The following is a 21,523-nucleotide window of genomic DNA, read 5'->3' as shown; positions in this document are numbered from 1 at the left end:
TCAGATATCAGCAGGTCTCAAGGTGAGGGAGTAAGAGGTGAAGACTGTTGGTGCTTCTTATGCAGCCCTCCCACACTAGCCCCACCTCCCCTCCTACCAAGTCCACCAGTTCTTTTCCAACGCCTAGACCTAAGGTTTTGGACACAGCCTCATCCTGAGTAACCACAGATGACCTCATCACCAGACCAGTGAGCTCTGCTCAGCAGCTGTCCTGCACTCTTTACGTCACCAGCCCCTCTAAATTGACTAGAAACCCCAGGACACCAGGTTGGTTTGGGGAAGTGAAAATGGAAGGCTCAGCTATCACCTCCTTCCCCGCCTTGCTTCTCCTTTGTCATCATTTAAAAACTCCTGGAATCAGAACAAGAGCCCCTCCCAACCACACCACAGGAGAGCACCCCTCTTCACACTGCCCCTGGCCACCCAGTGCTGGTACCAGCCTCCCAGGGGCTCATTCTAGGAGCTTCTAGGAGAGTCCCAATCCCTGACAGGAGAAGAAGAACAGCTGGGAAAAGTGTCTTTTAGTAGAAACACTGAATCACAAAATAGGGCAGAAATACCTTTCTTTTGCAGCCTGGGGGTTTTCCTCCTGAAATCCCAGCAGAGGAGCAGGGCCAGGGCAGGAAAGCCACAGTCCAGCTCCCACCGAGGCATCCTGGGGAGACGAGGCATGGCAGGGCGATGATGTACGCCTCTGATGAGCCAGTCTCAGGCCTTCCCTCTTCCCCAGGCCCTCCTCTTTTACTTCCAGATCAGCACATGCTTGTAAATACTGCTCAGGTTCTGATTCCAGAGCGGAAACCATGGGATCTGTCGGCACCTGCCCTGGTCCTCCGGGCCTCCTTCCCACGCCATATCCCCTCCCTGCTCACCTTTACACACAAGGCTCTTGGCTTTTACAGAGTGAACATAAAGCTGTCAGGGCTGGCAATAAAAATAAGTGCCTCCTTTTACTTAGCAGCTAATTGTCAACTGCCATTCAGAGGATACCTCAGAGGTAGGTTTAAAAAAAAAAATCCCACACGCAAGCCCTTACCAGCACTGCTCCATATATCAAAGTGTCTGGCACAAACACAGAATTTCACTTAGGGTTTATGAAGTCAGCCCACCCTTCCTTGGAAATGCTTTCAGAGTTGCACATGGCTCAATCAGGACCTTTAGAGATAATGATCTTGGAGGTGGGTTGCCGAGTAGATAGAGATGATGTTTACAGATAATGGTCTGGGAGGTGGGCTGCTGGGTACGTGGAGATGATGTCTCCCTCCTATTGAAAAGATTCAGCAAACAGTGCAGCAACTCTACCAGATGAACCCAGGAGAAGCGAAATGAACTCTCAGCATCACAGGGGAAGGAGCAGGGTTGTCAGGAAGGGCACTGGAGTAGTCTCATGCTGTCAAAGTAGTGTTCCACTCTCCATTCATTGGTTCATAGGCCAGAAATCATGGACTCATCTTTGAGACCACACTCTCTCTCCATGTTGAATTCACACTCACGTCCCGCCAATGTTACCTCCAAAACATTGTGCAAAGCTGTTTACTTCTATTTCCACGTCAGCACCCTTACCCAACCCACCATTCATCATCTGTTGCCCAGATGCCAGCCTGAGTTTTCTCTAGTTCAATCCATTTTCCACACAGCAACTAGAATGATCTTCTAAATATAATCTGATTTTATCACCTTCTTTCTTGAAACCCTCAATGGCTACCTATTAGAGTTAGAATGAAGACCAATATCCTCACAAAGCTGTATCTACTGTTGGCACCTTCTCTTTACTCCAGAGACTATTGCTCTTTCTATGACAGGACCTTTGCACAAGCTGTCCCCTCTGACTGAGACACCATTCCTTTCCCCCCTTCTCTGTCTAGTTAGCTCCTCATGGCCCTTCAGCATTAAGTTTAATCATTATTAGTTCAAGGAAGCCTTCCTTGACCTTGACAAAGACATTTTTCATTCTACGTGACGTATCTTTCCTCTGTGGCTCTTTTCACAGCTGTGGTTTTATGTTTTTTCTGTGTCTTCTACTAGCCTGTGAGTTCCTTGAGAGAACGGACTTGGTCCTTTCTTTTTTCTCTCTCCCCTGTCTTTCTCACTGTTGTACCCCTAGTGCCAGCATGGTGTTTGGCACGTGGCACATATTCAAGAAATAGTTATTGAGTAAATGAATAAATATCTGTTTGGTTTTAGGAGCTGTGGGAAGGGGAGATGATAGAATTAGTGAAAATAAATAAACATCGTCCCTCTTATTGTCCAATTTAACCAGTGAGAAAGAACCAGAAGACAGGGAATAACAATGGATCAAAGAGATAATGCACCCCACAGGCTCAACTGTGCTGTGGGTTATAAAATCACGCTCTGAAGGTTGCAGAGAACTTAAAAGAATGAGAGGATGAAAAGCAACCCATGGTATATAACAATTTAATATTTACATACTGCATACCTTCTGTTGGCAAACTCACAAAGATGCTTAAAACACAGGACCTGCCCCAGGCCTTACAATGGGTTGGGCAGAGCAGAATTAATGTACAATTTAAGGCCTTGCTTACTACCCAGCAGGGGCCTGAGCAAAGCCTCAGATGGTTAGCCTCAGGAGGAAGAGGAAGAAAGCAAGTTTGAACTGAATGTCAATTTGCAACTTGAATTGCCTGCCTTCTGGGGATGGGACAGAGACCAGGTTTCACTGTGGGAATCCAGAGGAGCCATTGCTTTCTTACTCAAAAGAGGGGGTGATTTAGAGAAAATGGGTGGGAGTGAGCCTGGGAACCAGTTGTTAGAAGTTGAGATGTGATTGCCTCTGGTCCCTTTCTTAAATCTGGAAAACATGGGCTTGCATCCAGAACTTCTGGGGAAAACAGTTGCTCTAAACTTTCCAGCCAAGCCCTTAAGCTAGAGTGGTGAAAATTAGCCTGCTGAGAAGAAAAAGACTGAGACGCTGAGGTCCTGCTCCCCAGGGGAGAGGAACATTCAGAGCCAGCTACAGGCAGGAGGAGCCCAGAGGAAGGTCTGGATGGTCATGGAGACCATGGGGACCCGTCTGTAGTTGGGGATGGTGGGGCCAGGGAAAGGGGCCACAAAGGGGGCTGGGAGCAGGAAGAGGTGTCAGCTCTGAAAAACTGTCGCCAGAATGCCTTCTAAAATTTAAACTTGGGATTCATTACCTAGGGTGTTCAGATGGACCCTGTGTCTGAAAAATACTCTGCTGTTGAAAGAAAAATTGTCTAGGTGTTTTTCAAGGGAGAGTCTTCATAGCTTTTACCCTATTCTCTAAGGGGGTCTTTGAACCATCAAGAACTTCACCTAGGCTCAGTACTGACATCTGGAGGGCACAACCCATTTACCGAACCATTTCTCAAATAAGCCAATGATCATTTAAGGAAGAGGAAAGCCTAGGCGAGTAGAATATAGTATGGAACATGCTACAGGAAGGAGGTCACGCCTTCACCCATTCATTCAATCAATATTTATTGAGCACTGTTTAGATCCTGGGATAGGATAGTAAACAAAACAGAGAAAAATAATTTCTGCCAAGTAGATTGAAGCTTTCATTCTAGTGAGGGGAGACTAACCATGAACAAAACAAATGAGTAAAATATTGAGCATATTGGAAGGAAGCCTGTGCCAAGGAGAAAAATGAAGTAGCACAGAGGGACAGGAAGGGCTGGGCTGGGGTAAGAAAGTGTTCAAGTTCAACAGAATTGAACTTGATCAGGGAAAGTCTTACTGCAGTGATGTTTGAGCAAAGACCTGAAGAAAGTGAGAAACCAACCATGCAGCTGTCTGTGCAAAGAGGATGCCAGACAGAGGAAACAGCAGGTGCAAGGACCCCGAGGCAGGAATGCGCCTAAGTCATTTGAGGAGGATGGTGAAGCTAGAGAGAAATGAGCATGGGAGAGGCTTCCAGAGAATAAGTCAGAGAGATAATGGGGGCTTAGATACTGTGCTATAAGACATCCTAAGGCTTTTGACTTTTTACGCTGCATGAGAAAAGGAGGCTATGAGAGAATGCTGAGTCAAGAAAATTCTTGATAAGACAGGCTGAACAGGTTCACTCTGGCTGCTCTGCTGAATATTGCTTCCATATGTGCACTTAAGTCTTCATCAATCAGATCCCAGCTGGTACTGAGTACACGCGTTTGATTCTCCATTCCCGTGATGTTTCACTTAGAAGGATGGTCTCCAGATCCATCCAAGTTATCACAAAAATACTAGATCACCATTTCCCTTTATGGCTGAGGAGTCCTCCATAGGACAATGCTGTCTGAGTGGAGGGCACTTGTATGATCTTGACTTAATTTGTGAAAAAAAAAGGTATGTAAACAAAACACAATGTACTTCCTAATATCCTGAAATTTAAAAACAAAGAAAGGAAACCACTAGAAGAAGGCAGAGGTGAAATGAGTTTGAAGGCTACTGCTGTAATTTGGACAAGAAAGGATTCCATCCTAACCAAGGTGAGATATGGGCAGCTTCTGGGTGGAACAAAGCTATAGAAAGTTTCACAAAAACCTAGAAAGGGGCAGCAGCAACATATCCCAGTGACCTCACAATATTTGGGGGACATTCCCCATCCATGTAGAAGGCCTGTGTTAGACATGCTTTACAGGTGATGATATGCCATGGCAAAAGGGCCCTGGCTCTGCCCTGCACCTGCTGGCCTCCATGAAGGTCATTTATTTCTTCAAGACAACAGTTCCCTATTTTTATATATAGGAAGAACACATTTCTGATTTGCCTAGTGGCTTTAGATGGAACTCTCTGCTATCTTGAAATGTCTTCTCATTCTGGTATCTATGATTTTGGTTCAATGAGGAAATTTAAAAACATCTGAGATGCCACACCAGAGCCAACACTGTTCTTTGAATAAATAACTATCATCACACTCTGATTTTCCCTTCCCTGGACTTTCCACCACCTACAGGACTTATGCTTGACTTGCTTCTTGGGGCAGGGTGAGGGAGAAATCCCCATGTGGTTATAACAGAGTACAGCAGTGCACCATGCACGGCTCAGCCAAGCATCACAGAAGGCTCAGGTCCTACTGAAAGTATGAAGCCAGCATTTTGACCCAGAGCAGGTACATAACTAGACAACATCCCTTGTCTATGTCGACAGCCTAAAGCACTGGACTGGAGAGGTAGAGAAGGGTGGGTCACAATCTCATGATCCAGAGCAAGAAGGAAGGTCACGGCTAAGATTACCCATGCTGAAACAGCACGTAACCAAGCTTTAATAAATAAAAATCTCAGCTCAGCCTGGGGGATGGTTAATGAAACTATGCTAGTCTTTTTTTTTTGTAACAGGATACAGATGTTAAGGAGGACTGTGGCTGGTACTCTCGAGTTGGGCTGTCCTCTTCAGGCCACTTCTTTTCGTAAAGCCCCAGTTTTGTGGGTCCCAAGTCACACAACTGCCTCCCTGCACCAGATCCTGGCTGCACAGGTGGAATTTTGACTTCAGCCAAGCCAACTAGAGTCTTTTTCTTAGGAGGGTGGGGTGGGGCTGTGGAGATTGAGCTTGTTCTCCCTCAGCACTGAAGGAAGCTGGGGCTGGCACAGCAGTATCTGAAACAAGCACATACCCTACGGGGCTGCTGACTTGCCAAGAGGCACACATGCACAGAAAAGTAGACCAAGAAATGGCTTGGCCCCAGAGAAATTGACAGGACAGGCCCAATGCTGATGGATATTCCATTTCACCAGTCCCTGGTGAGGCCTTTGCCAGTTCCTGCCCTGGTTTCTTTGAGTAACTACTGTATCTACCTAGTAAATCCCTCTTTGTTGCTTAACATCATTGGATTTCTATTTCTTATAGCCAAATAATCCCTGAAATGTATCAATTAAGATTCTGTTGCAGTGTGGAGAAATGCTTATGCTATAAAGTTGTTAAATTGCATATATATTCTATGTTTGTCCTTCTGGAAAAGCTATGTAGATGAAAACACTGGAAGGGACACATAAGAATATCTCTGGCAGCAGGCGGAGCAAGATGGCAGCCGAGTAACAGCTTCCTTGCATCTGGGCACCATGAGTCTGGGGAGATAGGACTCCAGGCATCTCTGGCTGGTGGGATCTGCCTATCATCACCCCTGAGAGGATACAGGGAGTCAGCGAGAGACTTCTGGACCCCAAGAGGAGGACTAAAACAGTGGAAAACCGGCAAGTGGTCGCGTGTGTTCAATCCGTCTAAACCCGCCCGCAACTGTAAGTTCAGTAGCAGCGAGACTGCAAACCAGAAAGGCCTTACCTGTGAACTGTTTTGGTGTCTTTGGACTTGGCACTCAGCTGATCTGCCTTGGGGAGAGCCTGAGCGGGAGTGCAGAGAACTGTGGCCTTTGTCTAGGGCCCCAGTCTGAGCCACTGAGCCATAAGGAGCTAATAGTGTTTGGCTCTGGGTCACAGGCAGCCATTGTGAGCGATCTGCCCCGGCAAGCTCCGCCCTCAGGGTCGCAGAGCTGGAATTGGGTGGGAGCTGGTAACCCAGCGACCAAGTAGCCTAAGGGCGGTGTCTGAGCCGCCTTGCAGCCCTAACCCTGGGGGCAGAGGGAGACCAGTTTTGGCACACAGGGTAAGTGGATAGCCACTTCAGCAGTGATTCCAGCGACAAGCACTTCCCTGGGAAAGCTTCTGCTCAGCAAGTGAACAAGCGCAAAGTGCCTTTTAAGTAGGCTGAAGAGAGATTTAGGGTGTCTACCTCCTGGGGTTTGAGAAACTAGCAGCCTCCAGTCGTATCAGAACTGTGATTAACATCTCATACCCCAGAAGACCACGTGTTGCCCAGACAATATTCAATAACATATACATACTGCTTTGTTTTTGGTTGTGTGTTTTTTTTTTTTTTTTTGGTTTGGTTGTTTTTTTTTTGTTTATTTTGATGTTGTTGATTGTTGTTTTGTTTTTTAAGTTCAACCTTTTCCATACAGATCCTTTTTCTTTCTCAATTTTTCTAGTTTAATTATAATTTCCCATTGCTGCCTATTTCAATAATTAGAACTTCATTTTTGTTAGTGTTTCTACCGCTATTATTTGGTTTTTACAGCCAATTTTATCCCGTAAAGTTTTCTGTTTGCTTGTTTTGGTTTGATTTATAGCATTTTTGTCTTTCCTCTCTACTTGGTGGAGGTGGGGTACTGTGTCTGATCAGGTTAGCAAAGAGCTGCTGACCTCAAGGGAACCACCCAACTGGGCACCCCCAGAAGGTGGTTTTTTTTTTTAAGGTTGTATCAAAGTACCCTACTGTACACCTATATTGCTCTGTCTCCCTCTTTCTGTGCCTCTCTTCTTTTTGTCCATATTCCTTTTACCCACCCCATCTCCTTTCTCTATTTTTCTTTTTTTTTTTTTCTTATCACTCGGTCCTCCTTTCTTTCATCCCTTTTTTGCTCTTCAACCTTCTCACCCTTCTGGTCCTGTAACCCTTAGTCCACAGGCACGAGAACTTAAACGGCAAGAGGATGTGAAAGGAAAATTAGGGCAAGGAAACAGATAAAAGAAATCATTCATGAGGAAGAATCAGCAGAAAACTCCAGGCAACATGAAGAACCAGTCCAGAACAACCCCGCCAAGGGACCATGAGGTAGCTACTGCAGAGGATTCCACCTATACAGAAATGTTAGGAATGACAGAAAGGGAATTTAGAATACACATGTTGAAAACAATGAAAGAAATGATGGAAAAAATGAAGGAAACTGCTAATAAAGTGGAAAATAACCAAAAGGAAATTCAAAAACAGAATCAAATAAGAGATGAACGATATGAATAATATAAAAAGGATATAGCAGAGCTGAAGGAAATGAAACAGTCAATCAGGGAACTTAAAGATGCAATGGAAAGTATCAGCAACAGGTTAGACCATGGAGAAGAAAGAATTTCAGAGGTAGAAGACAAAGTTTTTGAGATATCTGAGATAGTAAAAGAGGCAGAAAAGAAGAGAGAGAAAGCAGAACGTTCACTGTCAGAATTATGGGACTTTATGAAGCGTTCCAACATACGAGTTATAGGAATTCCAGAAGGGGAAGAAGAATGCCCCAGAGGAATGGAAGCCATACTAGAGAATATTATAAAAGAAAATTTCCCAAATATCAACAAAGATTCTGACACACTGCTTTCAGAGGGCTATCGGACCCCAGGTCGCCTCAACTCTAACCGAGCTTCTCCAAGACACATTGTGATGAACCTGTCCAAAGTCAAGACAAAAGAAAAGATTCTGCAAGCTGCCAGGAGTAAGCGCCAGTTGACCTACAGGGGCAAATCCATCAGAGTGACCGCAGACTTCTCTAATGAAACTTTCCAAGCAAGAAGACAATGGTCATCTACCTTTAATCTACTTAAACAGAACAATTTCCAGCCCAGAATTCTGTACCCTGCTAAGCTAAGCTTCAAAATTGACGGAGAAATCAAATCATTTATGGATATAAAATATTGAGGAAATTCGCCACAAGACCAGCTCTACAGGAAATACTTCAACCTGTTCTGCACACTGACCACCACAATGGATGAGCAGCAAAGTAAGAACTCAGAAATTAAAGGACAGAACCTAACCTCCACACTGATGCAAAAGATAAAACTAAGCAATGGACTCTTACAAAATAAGACGAATAGAATACCACAAAATAAGACGAATAGAATACTACCACACTTACCAATTATCTCAATAAATGTTAATGGCTTGAATTCCCCACTGAAGAGACATAGATTGGTTGACTGGATTAAAAAACACAAGCCATCCATTTGCTGTCTGCAAGAAACACACCTGGCTTCAAAAGACAAATTAAAGCTCTGAGTCAAGGGTTGGAAGACAATTTTTCAGGCAAATGGAATTCAGAAGAAAAGAGGAGTTGCAATCTTATTTTCAGATACATGTGGATTTAAAGCAACTAAAGTCAAAAAAGACAAAGATGGTCACTTTATATTGGTCAAGGGAAAAATACAACAAGAAGACATTTCAATTCTAAATATCTATGCACCCAATTTAAATGCTCCCAGATTCTTGAAACAGAACTGACTCAGTCTGAGCAATATGATATCTGATAATACCATAATAACAGGGGACCTTAACCCTCCTCTTACAGAGCTGGACAGATCCTCTAAACAGAAATTAAACAAGGATATAAGAGATTTAAATGAGACCCTAGAACAACTGTGCTTGATAGACGCATATAGAACACTCCATCCCAAAGAGAAAGAATATACATTCTTCTCATCACCCCATGGAACATTCTCCAAAATTGATCATATCCTGGGACACAAAACAAATATCAACAGAATCAAAAGAATTGAAATTTTACCTTGTATCTTCTCAGACCATAAGGCACTAAAGGTGGAACTCCACTCTAACAAAAATGCTCGACCCCACCCAAAGGCATGGAAATTAAACAATCTTCTGTTGAATAACAGATGGGTGCAGGAAGAAATAAAACAGGAAATCATTAACTTCCTTGAGCATAACAACAATGAAGACACAAGCTACCAAAACCTGTGGGATACTGCAAAAGCAGTTTTGAGAGGAAAATTCATCGCTTTAGGTGCCTACATTCGAAAAACAGAAAGAGAGCGCATCAACAATCTCACAAGAGATCTTATGGAATTGGAAAAAGAAGAACAATCTAAGCCTAAACTCAGTAGAAGAAAAGAAATATCCAAAATCAAATCAGAGATCAATGAAATTGAAAACAAAAGAATCATTCAGAAAATTAATGAAACAAGGAGTTGGTCCCATTACTGGGCATCTACCCAGAAGGAAAAAAATCCTTTTATCATAAGGACACTTGTACTAGACTGTTTATGGCAGCTCAATTTACCATTGCCAAAATGTGGAAACAGCCTAAATGCCCACCAAGCCAGGAATGGATTAACAAGCTGTGGTATATGTATACCATGGAATACTATTCAGCTATTAAAAAAAATGGAGACTTTACATCCTTCGTATTAACCTGGATGGAAGTGGAAGACATTATTCTTAGTAAAGCATCACAAAAATGGAGAAGCATGAATCCTATGTACTCAATCTTGATATGAAGACAATTAATGACAATTAAGTTTATGGGGGGGAAGCAGAAAGAGGGATGGAGGGAGGAGGGTGGGGCCTTGGTGTGTGTCACACTTTATCGGGGCAAGACATGATTGCAAGAGGGACTTTACCTAACAATTGCAATCAGTGTAACTGGCTTATTGTACCCTCAATGAATCCCCAACAATAAAAAAAATAAATAAATAAATAAAAAAAATAGATAAACCATTGGCCAGACTAATGAAGAATAGAAAAGTAAAATCTCTAGTAACCTCAATCAGAAATGATAAAGGGGAAATAACAACTGATCCCACAGAGATACAAGAGATCATCTCTGAATCACTACCAGAAACTCTATGCCCAGAAATTTGACAATGTGAAAGAAATGGATCAATATTTGGAATCACACCCTCTCCCTAGACTCAGCCAGGAAGAAATAGAGCTCCTGAACAGACCAATTTCAAGCACTGAGATCAAAGAAACAATAAAAAATCTTCCAACCAAAAAATGCCCTGGTCCAGATGGCTTCACTCCAGAATTCTATCAAACCTTCAAGGAAGAGCTTATTCCTGTACTGCAGAAATTATTCCAAAAAATTGAGGAAGAAGGAATCTTCCCCAACACATTCTATGAAGCAAACATCACCCTGATACCAAAACCAGGAAAAGACCCAAACAAAAAGGAGAATTTCAGACCAATCTCACTCATGAACATAGACGCGAAAATTCTCAACAAAATCCTAGCCAATAGATTACAGCTTATCATCAAAAAAGTCATTCATCATGATCAAGTAGGCTTCATCCCAGGGATGCAAGGCTGGTTTAACATACGCAAGTCTATAAACGTTATCCACCATATTAACAGAGGCAAAAATAAAGATCACATGATCCTCTCAATAGATGCAGAAAAAGCATTTGATAAAATCCAGCATCCTTTTCTAATTAGAACACTGAAGAGTATAGGCATAGGTGGCACATTTCTAAAACTGATTGAAGCTATCTATGACAAACCCACAGCCAATATTTTACTGAATGGAGTAAAACTGAAAGCTTTTCCTCTTAGAACTGGAACCAGACAAGGTTGTCCTCTGTCACCTTTACTATTCAACGTAGTGCTGGAAGTTCTAGCCAATACAATTAGGCAAGACAAGGAAATAAAGGGAATCCAAATGGGAGCAGAGGAGGTCAAACTCTCCCTCTTTGCTGACGACATGATCTTATACTTAGAGAACCCCAAAGACTCAACCACAAGACTCCTAGAAGTCATCAAAAAATACAGTAATGTTTCAGGATATAAAATCAATGCCCACAATTCAGTAGCCTTTGTGTACGCCAGTAACAGTCAAGATGAGAAGCTAATTAAGGACACAACTCCCTTCACCATAGTTTCAAAGAAAATGAAATACCTAGGAGTATACCTAACGAAGGAGGTGAAGGACCTCTATAAAGAAAACTATGAAATCCTCAGAAAGGAAATAGCAGAGGATATTAACAAATGGAAGAACATACCATGCTCATGGATGGGAAGAATCAACATAGTTAAAATGTCTATACTTCCCAAAGCAATCTACCTATTCAATGCCATTCCTATCAAAATACCAACATCGTACTTTCAAGATTTGGAAAAAATGATTTTGCATTTTGTATGGAACCGGAAAAAACCCCGTATAGCTAAGGCAGTTCTCTGTAACAAAAATAATGCTGGGGGCATCAGCATACCAGATTTTAGTCTGTACTACAAAGCCATAGTGCTCAAGACAGCATGGTACTGGCACAAAAACAGAGACATAGACACTTGGAATCGAATTGAAAACCAAGAAATGAAACTAACATTGTACAACCACCTAATCTTTGATAAACCAAACAAGAACATACCTTGGGGGAAAGACTCCCTATTCAAAAAATGGTGTTGGGAGAACTGGATGTCTACATGTAAAAGACTGAAACTGGACCCACACCTTTCCCCACTCACAAAAATTGATTCAAGATGGATAAAGGACTTAAATTTAAGGCATGAAACAATAAAAATCCTCCAAGAAAGCATAGGAAAAACACTGGAAGATATTGTCCTGGGGAAAGACTTCATGAAGAAGACTGCCACGGCAATTGCAACAACAACAAAAATAAACAAATGGGACTTCATTAAACTGAAAAGCTTCTGTACAGCTAAGGAGACAATAACCAAAGCAAAGAGACAACCTACACAATGGGAAAGGATATTTGCATATTTTCAATCAGACAAAAGCTTGATAACTAGGATCTATAGAGAACTCAAATTAATCCACATGAAAAAAGCCAATGGGCAAGAGACATGAATAGAACTTTCTCTAAAGTCGACAGACGAATGGTTAACATACACATGAAAAAATGTTCATCATCTCTATATATTAGAGAAATGCAAATCAAAACAACCCTGAGATATCATCTAACCCCAGTGAGAATGGCCCACATCACAAAATCTCAAAACTGCAGATGCTGGCGTGGATGTGGAGAGAAGGGAACACTTTTACACTGCTGGTGGGACTGCAAACTAGTACAACCTTTCTGGAAGGAAGTATGGAGAAATCTCAAAGCACTCAAGCTAGACCTCCCATTTGATCCTGCAATCCCATTACTGGGCATCTACCCAGAAGGAAAGAAATCCTTTTATCATAAGGACACTTGTACTAGACTGTTTATTGCAGCTCAATTTACAATCGCCAAAATGTGGAAACAGCCTAAATGCCCACCAACCCAGGAATGGATTAACAAGCTGTGGTATATGTATACCATGGAATACTATTCAGCCATTAAAAAAAATGGAGACTTTACATCCTTCGTATTAACCTGGATGGACGTGGAAGACATTATTCTAAGTAAAGCATCACAAGAATGGAGAAGCATGAATCCTATGCACTCAATTTTGATATGAGGACAATTAATGACAATTATGGTTATGGGGGGGGAACAGAAAGAGGGAAGGAGGGAGGCGGGTGGGGCCTTGGTGTGTGTTACACTTTATGGGGGCAAGACATGATTGTAAGAGGGACTTTACCTAACAATTGCAATCAGTGTAACCTGGCTTATTGTACCCTCAATGAATCCCCAACAATAAAAAAAAAAAAAGAATATCTCTGGCAGTTTAAGGTATTTTGTTTCCAAATTTCCACAGAATTATTGTAGTATTCTTAAAATTTTTTAAAGAAGCTATGGGGCAATCACATACATATTTAATTTTTGAACTATGATTACTTCCACAAATGATTTCCAAAATAATAGGTGGCACAGCTGACAGACAATTATATACTTATACAGTTATCCTGGAGTTGACACAGTAGGTGTGTTCCTAAAAAGTTGAAAGACACTGTTAACTTGAGAACTCAGATATGTCAGTTCTTCCATAATTTTTATAAAAAAAGGGAAACATACTACACTCATGTGCTTGTTAATTTCAGGGTTTTTGGTTTGTTTGTTCATTTGTTGGTTTGGCAACAGTTTCTGCAATTAGGACCCTCCTCAGGTGTGAAATCATTACCTGGATTCACAGAGAGCTCAAACACTTGAGATTTTAAAATGCTGCATTTGCTGCATACCTGCAAGACTCTGGACAAAACTCCTGAGCCTTTCTCTAGTCTGACTGCCCCTCTTCTGGACAGCAGTTCTGTTTTCCCGTGCTGATCAGCTTCATTTACGCTTTCAGCACAGCTCTTGCCACCAGTCCTCTCAGGGTCCCACAAATCCCATGACCGGGCAGACCCCTGGTGCTCTGTGAGTTAGCGCTGTGGGGATCTGGGCGCAGCTGGGGTAACCCACACATTTTACAAAGGAGGGCACTTGGGCCCAGAGAGGAGAAAGGACCACTTCAGGGTATCATATGTGTTCACTGATCAGTGCAAAGGACTTGCATTCTCTCCAGCTAATCTGGAGTTGCCTCTTTGAGATGACCAAGGGTGGGAAGCTGGAGACTCTGAACCCAGTTTTCTCCACATTCAATGAAGGACTTGGGCGTGACCGTGCAGGGTTGTTTTCTGGTAGTCTCCCTTGAATACTGTTCAAGGAAGTTTCACATCTGCAGCTATTTGCTCCTCAAGGCTGAGATGTCACAGACACCTGCCTAGGTAAAGCTTGGTGGGGTCCTTACCTCCAGAGGGTGTGCCAGCAACTCTCCTGAGGAATTTAACCCACTCCTCCATCTCCGTCTGAGAGCTGGCCATGAGGATGTAGGAGTCCTGTCCCATGCGATTCTGGTCCCATGAGGCTGTAGGAAGAAGCAGCACTTATGAAAGTCTTAGAGTGGTAAAGAGGTTAGAGCAAGAGGAAGGGGAGGGGAGCCAAAGCTGAGCTGATGCCCAGGTTTGCTGAAGCACCGTCAAATACAAAAGCCTCATCTAATGATCCTCCATGGAATGGACAACCATGCGCTCTCACTATTATTGCTGAAGCTCTAATTCTGCAGACATATCATTAAACATTGTGGCTTGCTATTGGGATGGCTTGAGCTGAGGGCTGCTTCCACAGAGGGCAGAAGCCATTCCTACCAAAGGAAGAGGAAGTTCTTGGTGCAGCTTCAACATCAGAGGAGACAGGATTAGCCCATACAAGCTCAAAGACTTTTCAGAAGTCCTCAAACTTTTTAAATAGTGGGCCAGTTCACTGTCCCTCAGACCGTTGGAGGGCCGGACTATAGTTAAAAAAAAAAAACAACTATGAACAAATTCCTATGCACACTGCACATATCTTATTTTGAAGTAAAAAAACAAAATGGGAACAAATACAATTACACCGCTGCATGTGGCCCGCAGGCCGCAGTTTGAAGACCCCTGCTTTAGATCATCACTCCAACCATGGACACTTTCCTAAGCTAGCCCTGAGCTCAGGTTAGGGGTGGGGAAGGGGGTGACAACCTCAGAGGGAGAGACAATGAGCACATGTGTGAACGTTTTTCATAAAATTGTCACTTTCTGTTCAGATTACTGCTCTCTTGACCACGCAAACCCTTGCAATGGGAGGTTCTCAATACTCAGTTAATGAACACACAAAACTTGTTAGGACTTTACCACTAAACCTGAGATTATAGACATGTGCGTTGTTCCCTGGATTGATGTTCTCAAATGGACAGAACATGGGAGAAATGAGAAGGAGGCAGGTTGGGAGGAGTGAAAAGAGAGGAGAAGACCAAAAGAAAGAATGAGGGGAAGAGATGAAAGAAAGGAAGAAGGGAGGGAGGGAGGAAAGGAGGGGAAAGCAAGAGAGGAAAAAGTATCAAACATTGGTTTTAGACCATGGAGTTAGTAGCAGATACAAGATTAGAACTTTCGCATCTCCCATTGACCTCCTTGCAAGTAGAAATCGGCAAAGTTGGAATTTGCTTTAGTTGGTTAAAAAAAAAAAAAGATCTTAGGAGGGACAAGAAAATAATAGTGATCTCTTTCAAACTATAAGATACTGTTAAATTCCAAAGTGCCCTTTAAAACATCAATCCATTCCTCTCACAATGGCAGGCCACTTCCTTCAGAGAGAGCCTATTCTAGCTAAACGGTTGGGCCCAAACCTATACTTTCCTGCAGGGAAACACAAGATAATCAAGTTCCCTTAGGTTATGATCTCCTATGTTAATATCACTGAGCCTCACCTTCTTTCACCCTTTGGGAAAACCTAATTCTGAATCCATCTTGTCACTGGGTGATCAGTCCTCCTGACCAGAAGGGTCCCTCTGTGAAAGCCCTGGCCATTCAGGAACATCTGGAGAGCTGGGTGTTTCCAGAGGTAATGTGAGAAGTAAAAAGTGTTCAGGACAGAACGTGAACATACCCTAGGAATTACAATATGCCTTGGAAGTAGAATGGGAAAGTTAGTATTTCCCATTTCACAGATGATAGACCTGAAGCTCAGAGAGGCAAAAGTACCTGCTCATTATTATCCAGGAAGTGAAGTGCCGGGCAAGGGCACTAGGCCACTGGCTTCCTTGCTCCCAAGGGAGATTTCACTAGCTCACATCGCTTCCAAATTTGACCTTGGTCAAAGTTTATCTGGAAAACATTCCCACAATGCCTTACTGTCCCTGTCCACTATGTTGTCAAAACATGCCTTCATAGTTTCCCCTGTTTCTTGGGAGATAAATTCTCTTCAGTCACGAGCAACCCCACTGCGAAACACCCAACTCTCAGGATGTCCCTGAATGGCCAAGGCTTCCATGGACTGACCCTTCTACTCAGGAAAAGTGATGATGTGATGACATGGTAGATTCAGAATCAGGTTGCCTCAAAAGATGAAAGAAGGGGAGGCTCAGTGATGTTAATATAAGTCCAAGTAAGTGTTTGAGCATAATTGGGGTGCTGGGAATAGGCTTTCTCTGAGGGCATTTGCCTGGCATTGATGCAAAGCCCATGAACAGTAACTCTGCCCTTAAGGACATACTCTCTTTGACTTAAATATAGCCTGTCCAACATGTATTACTTATTAGGCTGTTTCCCTCCTTTCTTTTCTTAACCTACTTAGGGAACTCTTACCCATTCTTTAAAACCTGGCTCAAATGTTATCTTGTCTAGGAACCTTGTCTTCTCTCTGTACTCCAAATTGAGTGTGTGTGTGGGGCTCCCCACTCTATAATCCCTTATATCCTGTCCTAACTCTATCGCAGCAGCAGCTAAATTATATTGAGCATCAGTTTCCTTAGAACACTTGAGATGATTACTTAATACCACATACGTCTAAAACTGAAGCCCTAATCCTCCCACTCAACCGACCCCCCCACACACATAATAAACAAACAAATCTTAGCAAATACCAGCAAATCTTACCTTTCCCACTGTTTAGGCCAAAGCCTTGGAGTCCATCTTGCTGTCTCTCTCCCACATCCAATCCATCGTCACATGCAGTCCTTTCTAACTCCATCAGAAACTGCTTATTTCTCAGCCCCCTCTCCTTGCTGGCTCTGACTTGCTCTTCTTCTAAGAGCCTCCTCAGCACTCTCCCTGCTCTGCTCTTGCCTCCACTACTTATTTTTTACTCTCAACTCAGAAGAGCTTTAAAACATGAGTTGAGTCATATTATGTCACTCCTCTGCTCAAAATCTCACAACAAAGTCCTTTCGACTGCCTACAAGCGCCTATACAACCTGTGCCCAACCAACCAAGTCCCCCACTCTTATCTTTACATCACTCCATCCAACCACACTAGCCTCCTTCATGCACAAAATAGGCTTTGCACTGATGTTCCCCTCCTTGGAACACACTGCCTTCAGATGTGCCCTCAGCTCACTCTGTCGGCTCCTTCAGATCTTTGCCAAAGGTCTCCCTGTCACTGACACACACTCTGTGGGCTCTGTTTGGAACAACAAACCAACCGCCTCAGCCACGTTTTCTCTCTTTGCTTTAATTTTTTCCATGGTACTTATCCCATAAGAGAAACCACATGATTTACTCATTTATTCAGTTTGTTGCCAGCCTCTCGGCAACCCCCCACCCCTAACAATGTTATAAATGTGGGATCCCTGATTCTGCAATAGTACCTGGCTCGGAGCAGGTGCTCAACAAATTTGTTGTATAAATGAATGACAGCAGCTTTGAAAGTGGTGTGAGAATTAAATGAGATTATGCATGCAATGGAAGGGACAACCTACCTACCTATCCCTGGTGACTCCCTGGGGTAGGAGGAGAGCAGATACTGATACTTACTCTGCTAGAGGCTAGGAGGAGAGGGAAGTTTGCTCTAAATTGTTGCCTGCCCCCAATTAAAAGAAACACCTAGCATAATTACTATTAAACATTTCTATGTAGGCTTTGTGCAATTAAAACTGGTGCTCATAGATAACTCTGACTAGGATGCCCATTTCTTGCACCAGCAGTGGCCCCTTGCATAACAGAATGACGAAAGGAGGAACTAAAAATTCTCTACATCCTCACATAAAGGATGTCTCGCTTTAGATGGAGAGTAGACTTGGAAGACAGTGGTGACTTTAGGAAAAGGGCTTCCTACTTTACTGTTGTTCTGTTGCTTTACATTTGTCCTTATGAGCCTCTGAGAGAGAGAGAGAGAGAGAGAGAGAGAGAGAGAGAGAGAGAGAGAGAGAGAGAGAGAGAGAATCTGTTCAAGAATTTCCCCAGCAGCCCAGGAGACTGCTACAAGCATTAGTGATAACAAGACAAGAAATCCTCCCTCCCATGCCACAGCAATGTAGGAGGATAATGCACGTTTGGTGAAAGTCCACAGTGAATTTTCAGCTGCAGCTCTCAGTGGGGTTTTCCTAGATTGAAAACTCAGGTTTTAGGATACGTGTTGCCAGGGATGGTTGTGTCCCATAAATTGTACTGGGAGAGGGATCCTAAGACCAGAAGAACCCTTCTGGGAAGAGAGTGGGACTTTCCTAGAGAGGAGAGATTGAAAAAGCAATCTCTTTTGTCTTACCTTCAGATCACAAAGCAAAGGAGGACCCCTGAGGGGAACACCTGCGGACTACAACAATTTCATTTCTTGGTTCTCTATAAACAGTCATAGTCAGGTTTAGGATGTTTTTCCTGCATTTTAATTCCCTCTAATTATTCCCAAGACATCCAACACTTACATGGTATTTACCATAGGCATTACACCAAATATTTCATATAGATTTCTTTATTTAACTCTCACTGTTATGATCACTGACTCCATTTTTAAAGACAAACAGAGGCAGGGAGAAATTAAGCAACCTGTTACACAAACAGTAAGGGTCAGGAGAAGGACCAGGGCAGCTGGCTGCAGACTGAGCACTTCTAAGCTGTGTGCTACCCTGCCTTTTCCATGAACTTTCTTATGGACACAGCTTGTGTAAGTGGGAAGGAGAGAATTACGGGCAGGGGCACTCAGAGGAGCTGTGGCCTCCCTGCAGTGCAGTAAGGCATGGCTAGATGGGCAGTCCTGGAGTTCTAAGCAGGGATGGGGTAGGAGCAAGAGGCAGGGAGGCCGGGAAAAGCTCCTCAGCATGGCAGATTCAGAAGCAGCAGCCAAACTCCCCTTGTGGCAAAGGCACTAGAGGAGGGTAACTCTGGGATGGGAGGAAATGCCCTCCTATGTACTGCTCCCATATGTAGTAGGTGATGGCAGCGCCTAACACCTGCTAGGTGCACACCAAGTGGGAGCTGTCATTCCTCATTAAGTCATATTGAATCATATGAGATTGCTGACTTTTCACCATTTTTGACTCACCAAAATGGCAATTTCATATGGTTCAATTTCTATTTTACTGCCTAATTTAAATGTCCCACCCACTCACCTTCTAGAGACGGAACTCATGTTAGTGAGGAGAGAAGACTCACTTTTTTTTAATCAGTGGTTCAGTGCCTCGCGCATTGCCAGGGTCCAGGCATGCACTCGTGAAGTGCTCACAGGGTCGAGCTGAACGCACAGCCCCTTGGTTCACAGGTGTTATTCAAATACTTGACACTATTTAGTGAAGTAGGACTGGTCCATTAGCTATGGAACCACTGTGTGTTCTTAATAGGCTGGTTGGTGAGTTGGTTGAAGGACTCACTGAAGACTGCTTGCTGTCTAGGACACAGAAGTAAAACAGGTATGGAATACACTTTGGTGCCAACTTTCGTCACCTACCCGGAATGATTTCAAAGACAAACTTCCCAGCTTCTTCTGGGTTTGTGGCAATCTCCTTGATCGTGCTTCCTGGGAGATACATGCAGCCCTGAAAGATCAGAAGTCAGGCCTTTTAGAAGAGCAGCAGTTTTATCACCTGTGAACCATAATTAAGTTGGAGAACAGAAAGGATAAAGGTGGGACGGGAGGCGTGTAAGTGCAGAGAAGATGCGAAGCCAGGATCCAGGATCCAGGAGCCAGTCTTTTGGGGGCCCTTCTGCTACTCAGGCGCTGGGGAAATTTAGTGGCAGCTCCCAGAGAGCAAGCGAGGTGCCCAGAGAGAGGACTTGGTCCCAATAAGGACCCGAGTTCAAGGGCAATGCAGACGCTTGGTCTTTGTGAGACTGGGGTGGGAGGGCATACTACCTAGCAGGTTGTGGAGGATGCAGTCAGAACTGACCAGTGGCCCTTAGTGGGACTGGGGCATCTAGTCCTTTCTGCAGGAGGTTGTTGTGTCCGTTTACAAGTGAGAATACTGGGGATCAGAAAGGTTCTGTAATTTGCCCAAGGTCACAGAGCCAGTAAGTGGCAAAAAGGCAGCTCATTCGAGAAGTGAGTCCAAAACCAGTTCTCCTCATAGTCAAGGCAGTGGGAAATGTCACCTTAACCCCATTGCTACCCCCAATTCCTTGAGGGGTGTGCAGGTTCACTGGGCTGTGTGACTCCTTACACACAAGTATGTTAGCAGAGAAGCAATCACTTCCAGCCTGTGCATGCAGCGGCTTCATCACTCACTGCACTCTTTCACATGTGACAGCTCATTAGGCCCTGCAATAGCTCCTTAGCAAGAGCTTGGCAAGATTTATTAGTTTATCACTGCCACTGTGCAGACAAGGAAAGGCTGAGTGACCGTGTAAAGGGATGCAGTGAAACTGTACTGGAGTTAGTTACTCCTCATTACATCTCAGTGGATGTCTAAGGTACCCTGTTTCCGCGAAAATAAGACATCCACCAAAAATAAGACCTACTTACAGGAAAGATAAGATGTCCCCTGAAAATAAGACCTAGCGCATCTTTGGGAGCACACCTTCTTATTTTTGGGGAAACAGGGTAGCAACTTCTGGGTTGAGTAAACACGTGCGTCTTGATTCCAGAATAAAGTGGAGAGGATTGGCGATAGAGAACACTCCAAAGGCAAAGGGTGAAAGGAAATCTCAGAGGTAAAATCTGCTCAGGACCCTGAAAAGATAAATGTTTCTTAAAGGTCTAGAAATAAAAATGTGTAAGAATGAAGGAGAAGAAGACAGGAAGAAGGAAGGAAGAATACAGGGGTAAGGGGAAAAGGAGGGGAGCATGAGGATGAGAGGAAAAGTAAGGGGGAGAGACAGAGGAGAGGGGAAAGGAAAAGAAGAGGAGGAGAAGGGGAAAAGAATCTGCCTAGGAAATGGAATTCTGCAATTCCTCTACAATCTCTGATTTTATTACTAAAAGATAACCTTTAACTCCATGGCCCTCACCATCTTCAGTACATTATATCAATGCTCTCAAAGTGACCCTGTGTTTGTGCTGCTGGGCTACTTTGGATGAGCTTTGGCACCAGAATTAAAGGCCGTGTTACTTCTAGACAGGAAAGAGCACAGCCTCGCAGGAGGAGGAAGGTGCAATCTCCCTGGTGCCTGCTTCCCTTAAGTTCCTCTCTCTAAACCGCCATTGATACCCCAAATCATTTCATCAGAAGATGGCAAAAATAAAATACTAAAAATATACATGCCATTTATTAAGCAGTTAGTCCGTGCTGATCACCTTGGAGGTGCTAGCATATCTAATCTTCCTAACAGCTCTGGGAGAGAAGAACTGTTATTTTCCCCATTGGAGCGATGAGGCAGTAAGGCTCAGAGAGGTTAATTAGCAGACCCAACATTACAAAATTGATTACTAACTCTTAGGAAAGCTACGATTGAAACCTCAGTCAGTGTGATTCT

General features: G+C 43.5%; 1 protein-coding gene across 4 annotated transcripts in view; it reads right to left on the bottom strand.

Annotated features, from left to right (window-relative positions):
* Positions 1 to 21,523, bottom strand: part of ARHGAP25 (Rho GTPase activating protein 25) — a 107,144-nt gene that overhangs the window by 33,885 nt on the left and 51,736 nt on the right. For all 4 annotated transcript variants that reach the window (XM_053588887.1, XM_053588889.1, XM_053588888.1 and 1 more), the window contains exons 3-4: positions 19,563 to 19,650; positions 14,122 to 14,238 (exon numbers count right to left, since the gene is read on the bottom strand). In XM_053588887.1, coding sequence (XP_053444862.1) covers positions 14,122 to 14,238; positions 19,563 to 19,650 — 205 coding nt within the window. The remainder of the gene's footprint in view (positions 1 to 14,121; positions 14,239 to 19,562; positions 19,651 to 21,523) is intronic.

This window comes from Nycticebus coucang, chromosome 4 (genome assembly GCF_027406575.1).
Source record: "Nycticebus coucang isolate mNycCou1 chromosome 4, mNycCou1.pri, whole genome shotgun sequence".
NCBI lineage: Eukaryota > Metazoa > Chordata > Mammalia > Primates > Lorisidae > Nycticebus > Nycticebus coucang.
The sequence above is the reverse complement of the archived record's forward strand: the minus strand, read 5'-3'. Positions and strand labels throughout refer to the sequence as shown.